This window comes from Larus michahellis, chromosome 5 (assembly GCF_964199755.1).
Source record: "Larus michahellis chromosome 5, bLarMic1.1, whole genome shotgun sequence".
Lineage (NCBI taxonomy): Eukaryota > Metazoa > Chordata > Aves > Charadriiformes > Laridae > Larus > Larus michahellis.
In genome coordinates, this window is record NC_133900.1 from 70623166 (window position 1) to 70647006 (window position 23841).

The window sequence follows — 23841 nt, forward strand, 5'->3', positions numbered from 1 at the left end:
AAATGTAGCTTGTCTTTCTGACTTTTCTGACTCCATGAATAGAGCATCTTACCTGCTGTCCCAAGACCTGGCAAATTTTTTCAGCCTCTGACTAGTTATTCCCTTTCTGATCAGAACTCGTAGCTGTGCTGCAAAAGATACTGTTTCGGCTGAAAAGGACAGATACTTTTAATAATAAGCATAAAGTAAGGTACACTGGTGAGACAAAAAAAAGTAGAAAGCTAAATAAAAAGCATGATGTGGAGAAGTCAAGAGTTTCTCAAGATACAGCCAATGAGGATGAAGGCAGTTATGTTGCTGCAGATACCCTCTGTCTCTTTGGTCTGGGTATCTCTCAGGATCAAAATGGTTTCAGGACTCTACCAGAGGATGGGAATTAAAGCTCCGATTGTCAATTCTCTGCTTCACCCTCGCAACAGTGCCAAACTATGAGCCCCAAAAGGTGAAGTAGCTCATCTTTCTGTTTTCTTTTCTTTTTCTTTTTTTTTTTTAAAGAAAAAAAAAAACCCAAACCTTCCTCCCTCAGTCCTCCTTTGTGGCATGGCCATTTTTGTCCACCTGTGCTGGATGTTCACAGACTCCTGTATCTGGGTCCTATCCTTTTAAGCTTCACTGAATCTAAGAAAACACTACCCACGCTATCTCAAGCTCTGGACTTCTAGACATCCTCTCAGGATGTGTAATTTTCTTTCTTGCAAGCTAATTCTAGCAAAAGAAGTCCTGTGACCAAGCTGCCTAAGCCTTGTGATTAACACTGCTCTGCAAATTCTCCAGAAATTCAAGCATTCTTCCACATGACTATATCAACCGCTCCAGATTTTATTCTGCTGAGAAAAATTCACTACATTATTTCAAGCTGTTTTTCAAAATCCACATCCAAACTCATTTGCAATTTGATATCTCTACGTCAATCTCAAGAGACCTCCAGTAAGGCGAGTTGAATTTTGCCTACAGTTAGGGGGCAGCACAGACAACTACGCAGAAACAAGGTTCTGTAACAAAAAGTTAAATACATTAACAACCAATGGAAATCATAAAGTATTTATTGCTTCAGCAAGAAAAAAAAAACAAAAGAAACTCCATTAGAAAGATTCTTAATGCATTTCCCCACAGCTGTTTCCATCAGCCATTGGCAGGTTAATGCTAATAGCTGCCCTCAGGTTAGCCCAGAAAAGGGCATGCTTGCTCCTCTCCTTCGGCCACTCCAGATAGGTTCGCTTTGCCATGAGAGCCTTCAGCTTGTGGTACCTGGCAGGGATAATGTACGGAGGGATCGGCTCCAGTAAAATGAGGATTAAACTGTTGGAATTCTCACTGAATAATTTGTGATGGGCAAAGTACAGCTCATAGTGACACCACTCGCTCTGCACAAAGTTGGGAGACAACACAAAGATCGACTTGTAGCTCTTCTCTATGCAGTTAATGATGTTCTCCACAATGCTCTTGCCGGGGACAAAGTTCCTCTCGTGCTGGCACAGTTGTACACAGCCCTCCCCCTTCTCCAGGTTTGGGATCAGCTCGTTCTTCACCCACAATGAATCACGCTCGCTGTAGGAAATGAACGCGTGAAACTGCAGAACCCTCTCCTGCTCTTCGGGATGGTGGTGCCAAGCTCTCCGCTTCGTCTGCGTCCACTGCCACGTCATCCGTACGTACCACGGCACGTCCAGGTAGATGCACAGAAAGGCCACGACCGCCACCAGCACCAGCGTCAGCAGCAGAGCTGTCACAAGCAAGAGCGTCGTGTTGCAAGCCAGTTCGGTCAGGTGGAAGTCCTTCAGCTGCGTTCCTCGCAAGTCTTCCGGGTACTCGCACACGTACGCCGATGGCCAGCCAAACAGCTTCCCCCCAGACTGCCTCTCCAGATGGATAAAGTCCTGCAGTTCACAGGAACACTTGAACGGGTTGTGCCTGGCTTGCAGCTCCCTGACCCTTGGGCAGCTCTGGAAGAAGTCAGCAGATGGGGTGAGGATCAAATTCATCTCTATGTTCAGGAACTCCAGGGATGTAAAGCCACCACACCCCGGCAGGTCAGCCAGCCTGTTCGATGCCAGGTTCAGCTCCTTCAAGGATTTCAGCTCAGCCATCCCCTTGGGGACACTGGTGATCTGATTGTTTTGCAGGTCCAGCTTTTTGATGTTGACTGGCACGCACTCAAACACGGACTCCGTCAACTGATTTGAGGACAGGTCCAACTCTGACAGAGACTTAGACCATTGGCATTGCACATCAGGTGCATCATGACTCAGCAAGTTGTTGCTCATGTCCAGATATTTCAGTGATTTCATACGGCTGGTCATGAAGCTTACCTTGGAAAGGCTCTCAAATTTATTCTTCTGCAAGTTTAATGTCTCCAGTTTAATTAATTTGTCACATTTTTGAAAAAGAAGATCTGTTAAATCATTCTTTGAAAAATTTAAGTATCTAAAGGGACTGTCAGATGAAGGACACAGCATATGTATCATCTCTGATTCAGCTATTGTTAAGGCTGCAATATTCATGTCTGCAAATATTTTGTATAGGTCATCCTGCGTGAAGTACAGATCTGTGATTAAAACTTTTTTCATTGTCAGTGCTTTCATAGAGGTACCTGAATAGTCAAAGTAATAGCCTTTGATGGCCGACAATTGTGTTACACTGTTAACATTGAAGTATTCAATGGAAGAGTGCCATACAGTCTGAAAAATTTTAATAAGAAAATCCCAGTCCACTGACACGTTTGTCAGTGTCAGATTTTGTAACCTGGAGCCTTGCCTGAAATTAGATAATAAAGCTATTAATTTTTTTACATTGTCATTTGTGATTTCTGACAATGACAGGCTTTCTGTAGTATTTTGTATCACAACCCAGTCAAAATTAGCTTTGGACTGATGATTATTTGTATACAGGAGTGGCAGGCTCTTGACTTTTTTGTCAGAGCCATCTTCTGGAAAATAGTTAGAAACAGATGTAAAGAGTTCATTTTCCACAGACAGGCTGACGTGGTTCCAAAAAGTTAATGCAAACAGACACTTGTAAAGAAAAAAGTTTCTGAGAGATCCCATTTTTCCTGTCATTGGTTTCTGGTTCCTTGGAGATGCTCAATACTTTTCTTATCTGTCTATCTTTGTTCTCATCCTGTAGCAAAACAAACAAAAATAAAAACCAGAGTGTATCATTAAGTGGCTATGCAGGAGCTACCATACAGATTGATTTTTTAAGGTTGCAATTTCTCATCTTTCCCTTTGAGCCAAAAAAACAACAGTCACCTATTATCATTCAGGAGGGGCATTCTTTATTAAGAGAACACCACTGAAACTTCTATTTGGTAAATATGCTGTATTTAATATATAATGAGTCTGTTTCTCACAAAACATGCCTGATTTCATATGTGACTAAAATTTGCTGCATACTTACAAAATTACTGCTGTGATCCAATATATTATGAAGGCTTCCCACAACTGTATAATACACTTTGAGCAGAAAGTACAATATCTGAGGTCAGTATGGTCGTCCTCTCCTCAGATTCTCTCTTGAAGGATGTGAACAAAACTCAGATATTTTTTTAAATTGACTTGGGACTATAAAACCTGGACTGAAACATAGGACAGAGGTTCGAGAGAGTTAATCAAAGTCTGAATGTCTTTAGGTAGCTGAGATTGGTCATTAGTGCTCATTTTAACCGGGGAAACTGGGGCGAGAGGTAGGATGTTCTGTATTTATGCTATGGGAAAGTCCATAGAAGTCTGGTTCTTGTCTGGGCTTAAGCATCTCCTGGATTTAGACTCTGAAAGTGGGGTGTCCCCGTGTCTGATTTGTTAGGTGTAACCAGAGGACACCAAATACACATTGAAAATATTTGCATGCTACACACAAAAATACCAGTTGTAGAACCTCTATACACAAAATTTAGCCCTGATATAAGGACACTGACCTCAAATGTCTCTGTTGTGAGAGACAGGCTTACTTAAACACAATTTAGAGAAAAATCATAACTATGGCTTTGCTTTGATTTTCCCTAATGGAAGACACTTTTCCTTTCTGAATGTAGGACTTCAGGGTAGCCAGCCTCCCTTTATTTAAGTCAGCCATTGTGAATACTGCCTTAAATCTCCTTTTAGATATTGCCATAAATCCATGAGACTGCCTTTCTGAAAGAGGAACTGGTAAGAACTTAGCAAACATTTTTATAGGTGTAAATCTTTATTTAAAATTGTTTTCCAGATTTCTGAAATCTTTTTGTTTTCTTGGAACATTCTTCCCCTTTTCCTCCCATTACTTTTAAATTGTAGTTGTTGTATGAAGCTTTCCGTTGTGTTTATTCATGATTGCACTGGCTTTTGACTTTCCCTTAATATTGAAATGGCTAAATTTAGTTTATATTTCTAGTGACTCTACAATGAGACAGTAATAGCTGTCACTTGTTGGACCAAAGCTACAACCTCGAGGCCTGCATCCTCTGTACCATTAACCATTCCACAAGCTTTCTCAGAATTACATTACTGGGTCTAAAACGTACATTCTCCTTGATCTAACACAGCCTATAGAATCATAGTATCATAGAATTGCCAAGGTTGGAAGGGACCTTTCAGATCATCTAGTCCAACAATCAATCTAACTAACAAAAAACATCACTAAACTGTATCTCTAAGCACTATATCTAGCCATCTTCTAAAAACTTCCAGGGATGGTGATTCCACCTCTTCCCTGGGCAGCCTGTTCCAATGCTTAATAACCCTTCAGGTGTAGAATTTTTTCCTAATATCCACCCAAAACCTCCCCTGGCACAACTTGAGGCCGTTTCCTCTTGTCCTATCGCCTGTTACTTGGCAGAAGAGACTGACCCCCACCTGGCTACACCCTCCTTTCAGGTAGTTGTAGAGAGCGATAAGGTCTCCCCTCAGCCTCCTCTTCTCCAGGCTGAACACCCCCAGCTCCCTCAGACACTCCTCATAAGACTTGTGCTCCAGACCCCTCACCAGCTTCGTTGCCCTTCTCTGGACACGCTCCAGCACCTCAATGTCTTTTTTGTGGTGAGGGGCCCAAAGCTGGACACAGCACTCGCAGTGGGGCCTCACCAGTGCCGAGTACAGGGGGACAATCACTTCCCTAGTCCTACTCACCACACTGTTCCTAATACAGGCCAGGATGCTGTTGGCCTTCTTGGCCACCCGGACACACTGCTGGCTCATATTCAGCTGGCAGTCGACCAACACCCCCAGGTCCTTTTCTGCCAGGCAGCTCTCCAGCCACTCTGCCCCAAGCCTGTAGCGCTGTGTGGGGTTGTTGTGACCCAAGTGCAGGACCCGGCACTTGGCCTTGTAGAACCTCACACCATTGGCCTCAGCCCATCGATCCAGCCTGTACAGATCCCTCTGCAAAGCCTTTCTACCCTCAAGGAGGTTGACACTGACACCTAACTTGGTGTATGCTGGTAAATGATGGAAAGTGGCTCGGTGAGCACTTCCATCAGCTCCCTCAGTACCCTTGAGTGGATTCCACCTGGCCCCACAGACTTGTGTACATCCAGGTGTTGGAGCAAGTCCCTCACCATCTCCCTTTGGATTACGGGGGCTTCATTCTGCTCCTTGCCCCTGTCTACTAGCTCAGGGCTCTGGGTAGTCAGGGAACAACCAACTATTACTAAAGACTGAGGTAAAGAAGGCATTAAGTATCTCAGCCTTCTCCTCATCCTTTGTCACTATGTTACCACCTTCATCCAATAAAGGATGGAGATTCTCCCAAGTCCTCCTTTTGCTACTAAAGTATTGATAGAAACTTTTTTTATTGTTCTTAACATCCAAAGCCAGGTTAAATTCTAGTCGGCCTTTTGCCTTTCTAATTTTCTCCCTACATAGCCTTACCACATTTTTGTGGCCTTCCTGAGTGGCCTGCCCCTTTTTCCAAAGGCCATAAACTCTCCTTTTTTCCCTGAGTTGTATCCATATCTCTCTATTCAGCCAGGCTGGTCTTTTCCCCAGAGAGATCACTTTACGGCACACGGGGACAGCCTGCTCCTGCGTTTTTAAGACTTCCTTCTTGAAAAACGTCCAGCCTTCCCAGACTCCTTTGCCTTTCAGCACTGCCTCCCAACGGACTCTTGAAAAGACCAAGTCTGCCCTCCAGAAATCATAGAATGGTTCAGGTTGGAAGGGACCTTAAAGATCATTCAGTTCCAACCCCCCTGCCATGGGCAGGGACACCTCCCACTAGACCAGGCTGCTCAAAGCCTCATCCAGCCTGGCTTTGAACGCTTAGTTCCATGTGGCAGTTCTGCTATCCCCCCCGCTTTCTTCTCTGAGAATTGGAAACTCTATCCTTTCATGGTCACTATGCCCAAGACGGCCTCCAACTGTCACATCCCCCACAAGTCCTTCTCTATTTACAAACAGCAGATCCAGCAGGGCTCCTTCCTAGTTGGTTCCCCCACCAGCTGTGTCAGGAAGCTGACGCGGCTTCCCCAACACACTCCAGGAACTTCCTAAACTGCTCTGCTTCCTCTCAGCCGTATTGTGTTCCCAGCTGATATCTGGTAGGTTGAAGTCTTCCACCAGTACAAGGGCCGGTGATCTTGAGGTTTCTCACAGCTGCTTGTAGAATATTTCATCTACCTCTACATCCCAGTTGGGCAGTCCATAACAGACTAATATCAGCCTTGTTGGCCCTCCCCCTGATTCTCGCCCATAAACACTCAACCCTATTGTTACCATCATTAAGCTCTTGACATTCATAATACTCCCTAACACACAGAGCCACCACACCATCCTCTCCTTCCTTGCCTGTCCCTTCTGAAGAGTTTGTAGCCATACAATGCAGCACTCCAGTCATGTGAGTCATCCCACCAAACTTCCACGATGGCGAGTACATCATAGATTTCCTATATTATGAATTTGCAACAGTACAACAAAAAACAGTCCACTGAGATCTTGTTTTGTACAGAATGCATGAAACTAGGCTTGGAAATCATCTAGAAATAGTGGGGCAACATGGCAAAACTTTTACAGTCTTTTTCCAGATTTTCATTTGGAAAAATTATATGCAGTTTTACCATCATAACCCTCAAAAGACATTTGGGCATGTGTAAAGAACAAAAGATAATCAGCATTCTCTATCTTGTTCTTCCAATTGTTTGGGCAACACCACTAATGTGTATATATTCAAACAAAATATATAGCTTCAAGAGAAACCTGAAAAAAAAAATCTACCTTCAAATCATTATTTCCTAATTTGACAAAATTTCAGCAATATCCAGGGACTAGGTGAAAGAAAGATACAATTATTCCACACATGCTTAATTTTCCTTCTCATTCCTATATCCTGGCCTTCAGTCAAATTATTTATGAGTACCTTCAAACTTTCTTTAGAATATCCTATGAACCAACAAAATTAACAGCTCTTATAACACATGAACCATGATTTGGGAGCTAACACTGGAGAAAATATCCTTTATAGTCATATCCTTTTTAATTCAGAAGTATCCTCCAGTCTTCAAACTTTACCAAAAGAGCACTATCAAGAAATAAGCAGAGAAGCAATCCAGTAGGGTAAACAAATCAAGATCATAGCAAGAAATTGCCCTGTTGTTTAAACAGTGAGAGATCAAAATTGAGATTTTAACAGTTTTTCCAATATAAACTCGGTATGAACCAACTAAACTTTCATATAAGAAATGTACAGAATGCCTTGAGATAAGACGGTTCAGTATTCAGTTTTACTTGCACTTCGCAAGTTATCAGCATAATACAAAACTCTAATGTTAAAAATATGTCTTTCATATGGTCTCTACTGCTAATACAGACAGACTGCTATTTGGCCAGCTTCTTTGGATAAATTACTGACCATAAGCAACTTTACTCTAATTTCTTACCCTTACACTTGAAAGTACATCATACCACTTCCTAATAACCCTCTATAGAAAACATGGCTCATTTTCAAATAAGATGCAGAATATAAAACAATTTTAGCTAAGTAGCAGCCGCATAAAATCAATAAAATGAAAAGTTTCTCACCATAAATCCCTGCTCTCCGAAAAAGCAGAGAATGTAGTCAGGAAAAGATAAAAAGAAAACTTCCTGTAACTCTATCTTACTGTGTAACAATACTTAGGAACGCCCAAACTTTTTATATAAATGTTTGCGCCACCTACTGACAATTTATGAAATGGCATTTGCTTTCCTCCAAATGTATTTTCCACATACAACATTACTGTAATTTCCCGATTATTTAATTATTATTTATATATATAATAAATATTGGTACGTGTTTTCATGCTTTGCAATAGATTAAGCAGGGAAAAAAATTAATCTTTTTACCAACTTTCTGTCTCCATCAAATTAATATGAAAATAAGTACTTCTTTTGAGCAAGTTTTACACTGCTTTACCAATTCAGTTGTCAAGTTCTTATCAAGGCTCTTTTATAAAAGTACTGTTTGTCTTATTTTAATTTCCATTTAATGGGAATGGAAAAATAATCTCTCTCCTGCTCCAGCAGTGTTGTGATTGGGTTAAATAGTGGACATGGAAACAGTGGGTGTGGTCTTTTTTTCCTCTTTTTTTTCCCTTCCTTTTTTTTTTTTTTTTATTAAAACAGAGGAGCGAGTTTGGTACTGAAGGCCCGAACACTTGGGTTATTGTCCTGGCAAAGACATAAACCAGTGTCTCTTTATTTCTGTATAACATTGCTCAGAAATTCCATCTCAGTTGAGATCTAAACACCAAATTGTCACACTACGACCTACCTTTCTGAGTTAACATACCACAACACATTCATGATTTAACATTTCAGTGACTCAGGAAGCAGAGGAAATAATCTTAAAAATTACTTTTTCACTTTAAAGCTTATTCTGTACATTGCAATTAATTTCTCAGCTTCAAGTGAAAAGAGGTCATTCAAAAAAGAAATGAAAAAATAGGACAGGTAGTAAGTGACAGAATATGGACAACTTATATTCTCCGCTGTTATGCTGATGAGCCTTATGGTGGTACTCTGCATTTGTCAATATAAACAAGAGTATTCATGGCTGGTTTGCAAATGACACCTTATAATGTTGTTACATACAAACCTCACCATTGTCTGCCCTTAGCTGGAAAGATTTTGCTATCCATCCTTAGGATGAGATAAAATCCTAAGGTAAGACCGTCTACCAGACATTCATTCCCGTTTTGTAGTATAATAGTTTAACTGCTTGAATATAACCTATTAGTCTAATGAATACAGAACCAGACATACCTTTGGTTAACATGTAATAACTGCCTTAAATTAGAGACTCTTATTCGAGAGTACCTCTTCAATTAAGTGACAGTGTGAGCTGGCCACTGCATAGTTTGAGGTCTCCAGTTCTGCCTACATGCTATAAAGCATACGTTAAACAGCAAAATAACCATATTACCATTAATTGCATGCCCCTAGCCTTCAGATTTACCACTCAGATTTACCAGTGGAATCACTAGAAGATGAATATACTTCTCAAATATTATGTATATTCTGTGTTTGCTAAAAGCAGCCAAATGTAGTTGTTTCCTTCCATCTTTTCTTTACATTTATTTATTTATTAAAAGGCAAGTATTTTTTTGGAAACCCATGAGGAAGGTGTTAATACTCAGAGTAATAACAAATTTCAGTGAAATTGCAGATGAGCAGAACTGTTCAATCTCTATTGCTTATTTATTCCAAAACCATTTGCAATATTACCATAGTGAGAAAATATAAGTGAAATCAATTACTGGAAAAGTGAAAGAAAATTAGAAAATGCAACTGCTAAATTCATGAAAGTAATTTAGGAACTTGGGAAACTAATACATCCTTCTATCCCAATAGACAGACATACACATTTACACACTTACAATGTTAATTTCCTCCTGAAGAAATAACTTTATATTACAATAGTGATTAATACTCTGTCTTGCAGTTCTAAAACATGCATGGCCTTGTACAGAATCTATAGTACAAGATCCACTTTACAGACAAAATTACCATCCATCATGGGGAAAACCAATCTCTGGCTATTGAGCTCCACCTATTTTAATTCTTCCTAAAACACTGCTGTTACTCCTCCACAAGCTCCACTGAAAAGCAGAGGGAAATCCTTAGGGCCGCTCTAGATTTCATTTTCAATAAACACATCTAAACATTATTAAATTAACCTAACAGATGCTAGAACTACCAGCATGCCCTGATACTTAAATTGTCATTGAAAAGCCTTCAAAATAAACTTATATACAAACATTTGTTCTGCTACCGCCTACCTTAATGGGAAACTTTAGAGTCTTTTGCCTGCTAAGTGTGCAAGTCAGGTAGTATGATCCGTGTGTGTGAAGCACCCTTCTGAGAACTAGGGTTTCATTTTGTGACCTCCTATAGCAGCTCCCCTCAGTGATTCACAAGATGTATTATTTTGCTTCCTGTGGCAACAGCATTTCTTTCTTTAGCAGAGGAAGACTAGTGATGGGAAGGATGCCGTGATGAATCATGGAACTGCCTTTTACCACAGTAAAAGGGCAGGCTTCGCCTTAAAATGAAGCAGCAAAAAGAGGAAAGGGTATGAGGAACTAGAGAGAGACAAGAACAACAGGTTGTTGGGCAAGAGCCTGCAATCCCCTTGTTCAACCAAGTCTGATTTCTCGCCTGGCCATGGGCGCTCGGCCCTGACACCAACTTACTGGAAATAGGTGCACACACCCCCCGGTTTATTTTAGCAGCATTTCCTGTAAACACGGATATAACGAAAGTGCAAAGCAGCACCTGAAAAACTCAATCTCAGATGTTTAATCCCGCAACCTTCAGTAGGCGGTTTGCCACCAGCTCGCTTTGAGAAAGGATTAAACTTTCTACTAAAAAAAAAAAAAAAAGGAAGAAATTTGACGCCAGCTCAGTAACTAGACTCCAAAACGCCTCAGTATGAACGTTATCGCAGTAGCGCTGTCAAATTTACCCCTTTTGCCGCCCCAGCGACCCCCGTGTCCCACAGGCATCTGGTCTGTCTGTCAGCGCCCGCCCCGGCCGCTGGGGGCCGTGAGGGGAGATAATGGCGGCTGGGTCGGCTCTCCGCGGCAGCTCCGCGCTGCCGCCCCGGTCCGGGAGCGCGGGGGCGGCTGAGCAGTGGCGGGCAGCAGCCCCTTCACAACAAGGCGTCCGCCTCAGGGAGACGGAGGGAGAGGGAGGGAAGGCGAGCCAGCCCTCCCGCCCCCTCCTCCCCGCGGCCCGGCCGGCCGGCGGCTGCCCGCCCTACCCTGCCTCCTCCCCTCGCTGTTGCCGACGTGGCGGGGCGGGGAAGGGGAAGGAGCAGGGGGCGCGCCGGCCGGGGGACTGCGGAGCGGTAAGGAGCACGGCGATTTCTTCTTTTTCTGCCACTTTTGAAACCGGCTGCGGGCTCCTCACTGATAACTCTGCCCCACAGGGGATTTCGAAAAGGAAAGAAAAAAAAAAAAAGGAAAAGAAGGGGGAAGCTGTGGCCACTGCGGGTTTGAGGGAGCGGCGCTCCGGCTGCTCCTGCTCTGCGGGGGCAGGTGGCAGCGGGGCAGAGGGAGCTGTCGGCGGGGGCAGTCGCCCGAGGGGGCCTGGCCTCAGCTCGCCCTGCCCGCAGCGTCCCGCCGAGGGAGAGGCGACAGCGGGCGTCGAGCGAGCGGGGAGCGCCCCGCCGCCGGCCATTTAAAAAAGTTATCCCTGACGGAGGCGTTGATCCAGCGCCTGCCGGCGGCCGAGCTTTGCTTTCCAGGCGGGATGAAACTCCTCAAGCGGCGGGGCGGCAGGTGCCACAGAGCGGCGGCGGGAGCTGCCACCACCGCCGGACCCTAAGGGGAAGCCGGTCCCCGCCTCAGGGCGGCTGGTCGTTGCGGGCGGGGGGCTGGCCTGGCCGCCCGGCCCGGGGCTGGCCTTGGCGTCTCTCCCATGAACTTACCTGTAGATAGGTAGTTCCCCTTGGGCTGAGTTGTCCGAGTTGATTTAGATCACTGGAGTCTCACAGATGACATTTTGAATGGCACCTTTCCCCCCCGGTCATGCATGGCTGTGGTTTCAGAGAGGTGTGGGAGTTTGCTCTTGCTCACTCCTTTGCTCCTGTGAGGAAGGTTTAGCACAAAACTTAAGGCACTTTGGCCCGAGTGCTCCCCAAAGATGGCCCAGTCCTGCAAAAATTCATGTGCGCATCTATGCGGGATCCTTTACAAATTGTACTGGTGTAGGGCATTTTCTTACCGAGGTCTAATCCCCATGCAAATTTATGATGCGGGTGTGTACAGATTTTACACATTTTGGTAGAGGATCCTCATATCTGACGATGGAATTTGGTTTACAAACACAAAAATTTTCTCCAGGTGATGCTGCCCACCACACAGTGAGTACTGTTAAAACAATGGCAAAATTTACCTACACTAATGCGTTTTATAGTATTTGCGCTATTTGTAATGGAAAACTGCAAATACTTTTGGCAGATGCAAAGATTCTGACTTGTAAATGTATGTTTTCTAACGATAATTAAGTTACAGTGTAAGCTAAAGTAATGTAAGTGGCACCAAATGCTTATTTATGTATTTATGTTTCTTATTCACTGATCCCCAATGCTGTTCTTGGAACTGTTCAAACAGCTGATCTACATTCAAGTTAGATAAACAGGCTTCTAAAGCCACTGATGTACATGATTCTATAGACTTTAATAAAATATACTAATTTAAATACATGTTTCTCAGGCAGATTTCTCCTAAATCCCAGTTATATTTTGCTTTTTGCCCTCTTTTTTTTTCCACGTTCTTCAGTCTCTCTTAGAACCTCAGTCCTTCCTAACAGGTACAAAGCTTTGAACCACGTTTAATTAATATGGGAATCAATGGAAAGACAAAATCTGCAGAGAGGACTGTGTGAGTTTATTTTATGCCATGCAACTCAATATATAGTCAGGAGCTTGTAATGACAACTCCCTGTCAAGGGTTGTCTTCTAAGTAGAGCGCAGACATACTGTTGTTGCCAGCAAGTGTGTGTTGGTAATCACTGTGCAGTAGTCCTTTTGGACTCTGCCAGTGCTGCTCCTTAATCAGCTGCAGAGCTTCCTCAATGGCCACTTCTTTCCCTTCCTGGATCCTCAGCCTGATGACCGTGCAGTGGTCTTTTTTTTCTAGAAAAAAAAAGTTACACTGGAAGGAAAGAAGTAAATAAGATAAAACTGGTTTGTAATTTACCAAAAAAAAAAAAAACAGAAATCAATAACTGTACCTCATGCAAGCTTACTTTGGCTTCAAAACTGAAGTTTAATCGCACAGCTGGAATTTAGGAGCAAGTGAGAAGCATTACACTGCCCAAACAGTGAGCCTTTCAGACAAGTGATGCAGAAGCAGTGTGAGTAATGAATGCTTCCTGTCTATGAAATGGCTACAGGGACCGTGGCCTGTCATGTTCTCACGTTATGCCCCTTCTCCAACACATAGATATCACCACAGTTTTAGTCGCACTGTGTTTGTCATCCTCCTCTCCATCAGTCAGCAGGCTATAGGAACCCATGTGTGTGGAAATAATGAGAACAAGAGCAAGAGCTGCTTGGCTATCGGAGCTCAGATTATCTAGTGGTATTTCATACGCATCTGATTTGGAACACAGGGAATTAACCATGTGGAAGCTCTTACATTTGACTTCTACAGACAAATGAACACTGTTTCTCCCTCATCAAATCATATTTTGGAAAACAGTAATGCTTCTCTTCGTACTTGAGTTCTGCAAGGTGAATAGAATATTCAGAGTATCATCGTGATATCAGTGCCAGCATGATGCATGTGCCACAGAGTTCTGTACTTGAGGAGGCCTTACGTCAAGGCTGTGTTGTTTTTCAGCAACAGCTTATGGTAAATGCTGCGTATTTTATAGTCATTCAAATGTTTATGGAACCTAAAAGACTTTTATTTTATTTCTATATTCAGAATTGAAAATGTCTGAAGACATACGTGATGGCATCCCATCTGAAGAAAAACCTGAAGTAGTGGAAATGCCCAGCAATGAGGTATTGCCTCATGAGTCAGTACCACACCTCATGGAAGCTGAGATCTTGCACGAGTCTTCACAAGATGAACGTGGACAGGCCACTGAGAGTGCCAGGAATGGACAGGAAGGAGACATATTTATTAATGAAAACCCTTTGACTGAAAACATAATTGAAACTCTGGCTGCCAGTGGAGAGGTGACCGAAGACATGCCCACTGAGTGCAATGAGACCGTAAGCCTTGATGCAGAGCCTGAATCTGAGGAAACACTGAATGAACAAAGCAGTCCAGTAAGTTATACTTTCTTTTCGTAAAAGCCCTCCCTTCCCTGCTTTGTAAGGACAGAATTTTGTACAATGTACATACCGTTTTTCACAAAAGCCTTGGGAGTTATATACAGAGAACCTGCGTGGAAATAAATAAGTTAATTGCAACACCAAGCTTTGGGAAACTAGGAACAGTTGAATTTCTCTTTGCCAGTGTGATATTAATTTGGTCTGTCTAGCCTGGCTGCAATAAAACTATACCAGAGCCTAAATCTTATTAAGAATCTAGTCCATTTTGTATAGATATAATACTGCTGTGATTTTGTTATCTGGCTTTCTGTACGAATCCGCTTCATTCAGTTCACAGAGTGAACCTAGAAGAGGACAGAATTTAAGCTGCATATGCAGCACTGGATCTTGTACTTGCTAATTCTCAAGTCATTGACTTTACAAAAAAACAGAGTATGTTTCACAAGGCTTGGTGAAACAGCCAGTAGTTTTCAATTTGTTCTAGGCCAGTAGGTTTTGATTTGTGATCCGCAGACCTTTGGTAGTCCTGTGAGTAGTTGCAAGTAGTTAATAAAAGAAAACTTAAGAAAAACAAGACTTTTTTACGGCCTCTGCAACATCCAAATCCAATACACGTGACATAGCTGAGGATGTTCTCATCTCCACTGAAAAATTTTCAGACATCCACAAATTGGAAAAGGTCAAAACACATTGTTTTAGTCCTCCACCAGTGAGGGGGACATACCTCAGAGGTGACAGGGGATCTGTACACTACACAATGCAGAGCTCTCTTGGGAAACTTCAGCTTTTGGTTTTGAATTGATTGTGTAGGGATGGGGCGTTACTGGAGTCTTTCTTGAGACAACAGTTTCTTAATATGATTTAAATATAGAATACTGATAATCACTTAACACCACACATAAATGTAGAAGGTGGGCAGCACCTCCTCTGGCTGGGTTTTTATTGAACTCAGGAGTTCTCTGTGCACTTCTGGGTTACACCTCTGAGAAAACTCAGGCAGAGAAGCCTCTAACTCCAGCTCCCACTAGGAGTCAGGAAGGAGATGGGTTCCTGCCTCTCCCTAATAATAGCCCTAATAAACTTGTACGGTTTTGTAGGATCGAGTGCCTGAAGAAATAGTAGGACACCTGTAAAGACATCTCTGGAGTTTTAGGCTCTTTAAGGAATAGGGGATCTGAACTAAGCTTCCCATTCTGCTTTGTTGTGCATGGAAGCTTGAATTTCACATAATACCTAATCTAGCACTGGCCGTCAGCGTTTAGGATCCCATTAAGAATATATTGCACTTTTAGGAATGAAAAGACCTTTAAAAATCTGGCCTTAGTGACCAAACGGTGAACATAAAGCAATATATGAATCAGTCGATATAATAAAGCTATAGAAGGGCACGTCTGCCCAGGGATACTACATGTGAAATAGGTTTTATTTTAGTATGACACCAAATTCTTAAGTAATTCTCTACATGGATGCTCTTGTTTCACATTGAAGTTGTAGTCGTGTGTTCACTGCATGGATGTGTACGCCGGTATTAGCACCTTCCCAGCCAGGTGTTACAGTTCTTTAGCTGGAAGTCACGCTCTGCAGTAGAGCCTGCAGAACCCATTTCAGTCAAAGCCTGTGAGGTTAGTTTAACCCACTACAGAAGGCTGTTCCAATTAGCCTATCTGACTTCATATTGAAACAGTCAAATGATCAGTTTCACAGACATCAGAGTGAGGTTGATGACCTTGGTTTCCTCCTGGGGGAAGAAAGGGTGAGGTGAGACCAGTAACAACCCTGCAGTGCCATAAGAATGACACCTTTCGTGCAAGGACTACTTTGTACAAAAGCTTAAGCATCTGTCAGAGGAGCTGGCGGCAAAGCTTTTGTCAGTCATCATTCTGGGGTATTTCTCTGTATGTTCTGTCTCTTGAGAATCATTCCTCAGAAGGCATCACCATGATTAGGGAAGCCAAGTGTTATATTACAAATTGCCTATTTTCAGACTGAATACCCTTGTAAGCAATGGCACAGCCATTTTTGCTGATATCATCATTTTTTAAATGCCGGACTTTGTTGCCTGAGAGGTTCTTTGTGTTTCCTCCTGCCTTTAGAAAACATGAATTTTAGACAGTGGAGTAATGTTCTTGTTCTTATAGGCTACAGACTCCTCATCTAAAGCAAGCAGATGGGGAGCTTGGGGTTCCTGGGGAAAGTCTCTCCTGTCATCAGCTTCTGCCACAGTAGGTAAGTGTTCAATCAGCAAAGTACATGGAAACAAATCATTAGACATCATTAGACACATTAATGTTGTCTCTTAAAGATTCATGGACGGTTTTGTTCTGATATGCTTGGCAGTCATGATTTTTTTTTAACAAGAGGAAGGACCTTCCTAAACTGTCAAAGCACATAAATATTTCTTCAGGTCAGATTATGGACAAGACGCTAGGCTTTTTTGTAAAGTTAGTTAATTACCTCATTGTGGCTTCTTCACAGAAAGGATACATAATCTGATACAATTACTGTTAGCCAAAGGCTTACAGTTTTTGAAGTCAAAGCACTCCAACCCAGATTCATGCACATGCATGTTTGTGGTTTATACACCATGGCTTCTATCCGTACCATATGAATTCACTTCTCATAAACCATTCCAGCTTTCACTGACACCCAGTGAAACTGTTAAGCTATCACACCAGACTTCAGAGAGTAGAACGTCACACCGAAACATGGACCCTATAATCCCTCTCCCTATACTCTCATTTCTGATAGTATGTCAGTACAACATATCCTTGCGAAGGCTTTAGGAGAACTTAATCATTACATATTGAAACCTTTCACAGAGAAAAAGTGAAGCATGCAAATACCTAGTTACCAGTGGGGAATTTCTCACAAAGCACCTACTAAGCTGTTAACTAATCAGTTCTCATAAAGGATCCACAAAACACCTTCAAAAGATGAACCTAGGAATTAAAGTTATTTACTAGTTGCTAAAAATAATGGAGTCAACAAAGGTACTGGTTTTATGATCCCATATCAGGCAAAATGATTCTCCTCTTTCTCCTCCTCTGTTCCGTGAGCAATAGATTATTTCCATCTATTTCTCAGAGAAGGGGTTAATTTCCCCTATCTTCTCTTTTTTTTTCAGTAACCCACACTCAAGGGTTCATAACTACCTTTTCTTTCAGACAGTCCAACCAATTAACATATCTGATTAAACTCCGAATGGGTTTCTAAAATGTCTTTAAATTGACATAAGTGAAGGTTGCTGCTGAAAGGAGCAAGCCTGCCCTGACCCAACAATGTATTTCTTCCTTCTCTTATGCTAACTGTAGCCTTCATGTAGTGACGTGGGGAGCTGGTTTATGGGACAAAAAACTACAAATGAAGTAAGCAGGATCAGTTTGTAAGTGCCCTAATCTGGCTCACCATTTGATCACCCTAATGCTGAATGGGAAGTGATGGGAACACACAGAACATGCCGATGGGGACAAAGGCAGCTTCACTAGCTGTGGAACTGCGTGCGTTCTCAACTTGTATTTAACCTTAAAGTTTAGCACTTCTCTTTCAGACTTGAGGAAGGGCCTCTGTGTCAAAAATTCCACCCATTTATTTTCCTAACACTATTAGTAGGTCTAATAAAGGGTACTGCTTTCACAGACTTAGAATCATAGAATCATCTAGGTTAGAAGGGACCTTTAATATCATTTGGTCTAAGCATTAACCTAACACTGACAAATCCACCACTAAACCATGTCTCTAAGCACCATGTGTACCCCTCTTTTAAGTACCTTCAGAGAAGGAGGTACGTCCGCAAGCCTTGCCCCTCTTACATTCTCAGACCATCGTAACAGCATTCTGAAAAGAATTTGGCTTAGTGTAAATAACTAAAGAAGAAAGTTTATGTGCATAAAAGTAATTTTACTGTTCATCAGTTGGAATTGTAATGCTGATGAATTCTTCAGGTCATTTTTATAGTTGCAGCCATGGGTTTCTTGGAACAGAGCTCTTTCATGTCATTCAGTTTTTGACTGTGAGATAGTCATATTTATATTCTGTCTAGCTTTTGCAATAAATAATATTCTATCAAATAGATATTCTAATGTTGTTTGTGGGTAATAAGATTATTTGCTACCAAACAGTTACTGTCATTGCAGGCTTGCAGTGGCAGTCTCACTCTCAGTGTTCTGTTGCTTAGAAGTCTTGGCCTCACTAAGCAATCAGTTTAGTGTCACAAAGTGTATATGTTTTCTGTGGGGCAGTATGGCCATAGATATTTTCGTGGGCAACTGATGTGAGCTTGCCTGAAAATGATGAATGCTGTTGTAAAAAGTTTGGGAGACAAACAAGAATGTGTGTTGTATCCTTTGTTGGTAAACCTGGCATACCTTTTTACAGCTGTTGCTCTTGTCTATAAAACCTGCTGCCAGCATTGTGTCTCTGTGGATTTCCATGGACTTTTTAATGATATGATGTTATTTTTGTATAGGCCGTACATCATCTTGGTTCATGCTTAATTGATACTGACTTCTTAACATACTATATCAGCATCATGACTATCTTTACAGAGTGTAAATAAGTGAACAAATTTGCTGTCTAGGCAGCCTGACTTGATAAGGTTGTGTGATGTTGTCTATTTTGAATCATTCATTTCAGTGGCCAGTCTGGCCCAAACCACAACAGCATATCATCAACATGTATATATATTGTTAGAATCAGTATTATTTAAAAGTGAGCACAGTTGGAACAGGTCAAGTTGCCTAGGCAAAGGAGCATCCACATGCAGAAAAGAAAAAAGAAAATTTTAAAATAATTTTAATTTTACATGAGAATGGTTGCACTATGGCACACTGAAGGTCCGTGTACTATCTAGTTTCTGGCAGTGATGGAGAGCAATTGGGAAAGAGCCTAAAACAAGATGTATGTGAAGCAGCACTTCCCTTGTTTTCTCTTCCCATTTCCTGGAATCTACAACTTAGACAGAATTCCTGATCCTGGGATCAGGGTAGGATTGAGTTCCCATATTACTATCTAATAATTTTGGATCTAACTTTTTTTCTGTTAGTTTATTAAATAAAAAAAGTCTTTGAATTAAGCAGAAATCAAATGTACATTCTTCCATCCTATAGTTAGATATTTCCTATGTCAGATATTTCCTTATATGGTATCCTGAGTCTCATATTGGATCCTAAATCTTTAGGACAACATTTAAATTTATTTTCTGTGACATTATAACTGGGGATGCTAAATCAAACATTGATTTACCGAACCCAAGATAGCTTGGAAGACCACATAGATAATACTAGATTTCTTCCAGGAAATCAACGCAGCAGGTAATAGTTTATATTCCTCATATAGAGGGCTTATTTCCTAGTTGTGTGTTACATAAATTCATGCTTGATCCTGTGAAGTATTTACTGTCTGTCATTGTCATAGACAGGGTGTGGGACTGCATATACCATATATCTGCTTCGGTGTGATAATTCCTAGCAAGAGACAGAGAGAGAAAAAAATTAAAGCTATTGGGAATTTCAGTAAGCTTTCTTCTTTTTATTAAATATTTATTATTCCACTTCAAGTTACTCCATTTAATATCTGAGCAGTTCAACCAACGCTTCGTCTCCTATTTTACATCAGAAAATAGGTTTGCCATTATTCAGTCCATTTTAATGTTGCTCTTTCCTTCAGTGTAGCAAATGGTATAAGTAAAGCTGCTTTCTTGGAATTAGACTTACCAATAACACCTTCGGTATGTGATTTTTCTGTTGCTCTGACATGTATGTGATTTTTCTGTTGCTCTGTCATTATCTTTGTACAACACAGCTGCTTGTCTGGTTAAGTATGACAAATATATACTATTTCTTAGATTTTTCTTCAAAATCGTACTCTATAAAAATAGCAGAAACAGTTTGAAGTGGACTAGATAACATCTTAAACCAAATACATTCAGCTTTTGACAAATAGTGATGTAGAACAGCCCAGGTTGGAAGGGACCTCAAAAGATCATCTGGTCCAGGCTTTTGTGGGAAAGGGCGCCTAGATGAGATTATCTAGCACCTTTTTCAGTCACATCTTGGAAACTCCCAGCAATGGGGGCTCTACCATGTCCCTGGGGAGGTTGTCCCAGTGAATGATCATTCTTACTGTAAACGATTTCTTTCCTACATTATTTTCTCTTTATGACTGAGCTGAAATGATTGTTCCAAGGATCTTGGTTTCATTATCCTTCAAACCCTGATTTAGAGCTCCCAAACAGATTAGCATTTTTACTGCATGGCTATAATTTCTTCAGCCTACCCAATTTTAGTTTCTAATAATAAGGTAGTTTCCGTATAATTTGTATCTTATCTCTCTTTAACTAACTGTGCACATATAGCCAGTGATTGTTTTGGTGATGTTTTTTGTATCCTAAATAAAATGCCTATTGTCTTTGAACTGATTTTGACATTATTTGGATCAAGGTCCCCACCACAAGGCAGATGTGATAGTCCTCTACACAACAGGATCTGTAATGCCTTTGGATTAGTAGCAGTCACTGCCTGAACCATGCTTTGTGTCTGACACTAGATGTCACACTAAGAAAAATTATTGAATCTGCCTCGTTGATGAGGTGAAGAGTTTTCTTTTGTTGTTAAAAGGTGCAAGAAGGTTGATTTCCCCCTTTGTGGGAGCACAGCGGGGTAGATCCACTGAAGTAGTTGCTGGGATGATGAGATGGGAGAGAGAGGCTTACTGTGATCTGGAGACACAAGTTGTACTTATCGTCACCATTTTACCCTCTTCCTTTTAAAATGTATTTTTTAGGAAGTTACACCATCCAGTGTTTTAGTAACAGTACTGTTAAAACTCTGCTCTAACAGTGGATTACCATTGCATCTAAGCCAATGTAATGGCTAGCAGCCACTGAAATGCGCAGTCCTGCACCTCTTTTTTCCTTGCATGTTTCTTCCTCCTCCCCGTGCCAGCACTCATGCTCCTCTGAGCTCCTGGTAATCCAGTTCAGGAAGCTAAACTGACATCAGAATAACTCTAGAGGAAAGAAAAATCCATTTTCTGCCTTTTTAGTTCCTTGAACCAACTCACTGAGATAAGCGCAAGGGCAAGCAGAAGGTACAAGTATGGACCATAGGAGGAGCAGAATCTCCCATACCAGCACCAAGAAGCCATTAGGTCAGCTTAGCTGTAACAGCAAACCTTTTATCCAAAGGGCTTAAGTGAGGCAAAACATATTGTCAGTCTGTACTTGAAGCCTGTGACTTCTGTTTTTAAAAACAGCTTGTATGCTTGAAAGCTTGCCCATTTGTGGGGGTTTTTTCCAAGGAAGCTATCTGCTAGTTTAATGAAAGTTACTACCTTCTCCTACAAGGCTTGCCTTTCATATGCTGTATTGTTTTGTATCAATGAATTACGGTGTTCATTAGGTGCTTAAGTTCTGTGCTCAGCAAGCTGCATTTCCAAGCAAAGTCTGTTCTCTGTCATGCTGTATGCATGTGCTTCCATCCGTATAAGTTTGGGGGGTTTTTTAACACTAGTGCTCTTGATAAGACTAACATCTTTCTCTTACACTATAAAAGTTAAAAAAAAAAAAGAACTCAGCTATGTAACTTACATGGTCTCTGAATTTCATAGGATAAGGCTGCTTAATGCATTAATCTCGTGCATTGCTTGTAATTAATATTCTGCTATCATGATTATTTTGTGCTTGTGTACATTCCTCACCTACTTCTTCACCTAGTAAAATGGCACACAGAAATATCAGACACCCATATGCGTTCGTATGCTGAAAAACTTTTCTTGTCACTCAGTATGACAATGAAATGTCACTTGTGATGTCACTGTGTTCATGAGCTTGGATATTATTACAGATGGGTATGTGTAATAATCTGCATTGCATATCTTAACTTGAAGTCTGTGTGGAACAGAAATGCAAATACTTCAGATAATGTGAAACTAAAGTATTGAAATGATGTAATTTCTTTTCCATTCTCTACAGATATTATTCCCCTGTTGTGAAATAAAGAATGACATAAAGAAAAAAAACCTAAAGGCTGGATATTATGCTTATACCTATGCAGTCACGAAAAGGACAGTTCATCTCTTCAGAAGACCTTTTTTTTCAATGCATAAATTCATCTGATTAAGGGAAAACTGTCTTGTGCCTGAAACCAAATGGTGGTCACAACTGTTTTGTAAATAACACATGACAGTTGCTGTAGCAGCAAACCCTTCTTTCACAGTTCCTCCTTTTTAAGAATACTGAATGCAAGTATCAGATGGGAAGAACTGTGGACGTGCTTTTGGGGATGGCCATCCCGTTTTCTTTCTTTATATCTATTAACGTGGTCTTGTGGTCTAGGTGAGGTTGCGAACTAATAATCTGTTGTAGCAGCCTTTATGCCTATTGCTATTATTGAAACCTTTTGCCATTGCAATAAGGAGATCTGAAACTAGTCTCATTTACTAACTTAATTGAAGTTATTCCTGATTTACAGACTGGATAGCTTAGGTATTACCAAAGTATAGCCTGTGTTTTTGTTTTAACGACAAGGAAGATAATTTTTCTCAAGCCTTGAAGGGAATGAAGTGTCATTAGGATAGCCTGAAAGTGAGCACAAATGGGGTCCCGCTTTTTTAGTGTACAAAACCGAAGCACAGCTGTTTTTTCCACACACCCGTACTTCATACAGATGAGTGATTCCCCTCCAGCCTTCTTCAAGTTCCTCAGTTTCTCAGTCAGTGTCAGATGGCCGCAGTCTTCATCTTTAGCTTGAACCAGATGAAGCTTCGTTCATCTTACTAGACTGAGTTTTAATCGGTTGTTCATCAGAAATGTCCCCATGGTGCAACACAGGTGACAAAGACTGGGTAGTAGCCGGGGACAAAATCTCAGACTCACCCTCCCTGTCTGTACTGCTGAAGCAGGGAGTCCGGTTGCCTGGGAGTGCTAGATTGACAAGGGACAGTGATTCCTACAGAGAATGGTTTAGATTTCAGATGTGCTCATCTGTGCTCCAGAGGTGTCTGCTTCTTTCAGCTCTGCAGGGAATCCAAAGCTACTAAGCTGGGAGGTGGAAGATAAGAGTGCCTAAAGTGAAGTGGGATGTTTCTGACCAAAGCATATGTAAGCGCTGTGATCTGGCCTTGGGCAGATCAGGCAAACTCAAAGGCAGGCCACATTTTTAGGCACTGCTTCCAAAACCTTTATTTTCAAGTGGAAGATTCCACCTAGCAAGATGAACAACACCATTCTGTTGAAATTGCCAGCCAATAGAAAGAAAAGAAATCACGTAGGGAAGAAAACCAAAAGCCACAACACAGGAAAAAAAGCATGCTTTCTACAAAAAGCAAGCAGTTAACAATACTCATTGCATAGCTTTTCTGTCTCTGCTGTTTACAGATGAGTAAATGGGGGTGTCTGAGGTGTTCCCAAGTGTACAGTATCTGCTCAGTTGCATTACCAACCCACTGTAACAAAACCAGCACACCTTTATCTCTAAAATGTAGGCTCATCTCCCATAACCTCTTTTATTTCTGTGCCTCTTGAAATTACAAATAATAATTTTAATTTCCAAAGCAACGTGCTCTTCTGCCGTGTTTGTGCATGTATGTGTATCTAACAGTGCTGCC

At 41.5% G+C, this 23841-nt stretch overlaps 2 protein-coding genes across 7 annotated transcripts in view; one reads left to right on the forward strand and one right to left on the reverse strand.

The window, feature by feature from the left end:
- Positions 1-1025: 1025 nt before the first annotated feature.
- On the reverse strand, positions 1026-11211 carry LOC141743508 (toll-like receptor 1). 4 transcript variants are annotated; one of them, XM_074587815.1, is made up of 3 exons: positions 7989-8076; positions 3397-3574; positions 1026-3117 (listed from the first exon to the last, which is right to left on the reverse strand). In XM_074587815.1, the coding sequence occupies exon 3, from the start codon at positions 3054-3056 to the stop codon at positions 1095-1097; it is 1962 nt and encodes a 653-aa protein (XP_074443916.1). In that variant the 5' UTR covers positions 3057-3117; positions 3397-3574; positions 7989-8076; the 3' UTR covers positions 1026-1094. The 4 variants fall into 4 exon arrangements, with proteins under 4 accessions (XP_074443916.1, XP_074443917.1, XP_074443918.1 ...); XM_074587816.1 differs by lacking the exons at positions 3397-3574; positions 7989-8076 and adding an exon at positions 10912-11211; XM_074587817.1 differs by lacking the exons at positions 3397-3574; positions 7989-8076 and adding an exon at positions 10226-10359.
- Positions 11212-11242: 31 nt separating this feature from the next.
- FAM114A1 (family with sequence similarity 114 member A1) overlaps positions 11243-23841 on the forward strand; it is a 38613-nt gene continuing 26014 nt past the window's right edge. For 2 of the 3 annotated variants that reach the window (XM_074587810.1, XM_074587811.1), the window contains exons 1-3: positions 11243-11295; positions 13883-14232; positions 16377-16464. In XM_074587810.1, the coding sequence (XP_074443911.1) occupies positions 13891-14232; positions 16377-16464 (430 nt within the window). In that variant the 5' untranslated portion in view covers positions 11243-11295; positions 13883-13890. The remainder of the gene's footprint in view (positions 11296-13882; positions 14233-16376; positions 16465-23841) is intronic. The other variant, XM_074587812.1, reaches the window with a different exon arrangement.

Coding starts and splice junctions, on each gene's coding strand:
- LOC141743508 (XM_074587816.1), bottom strand. CDS start 3,056: ATGACAGGAAAAATGGGATCTCTCAGAAACTTTTTTCTTTACAAGTGT.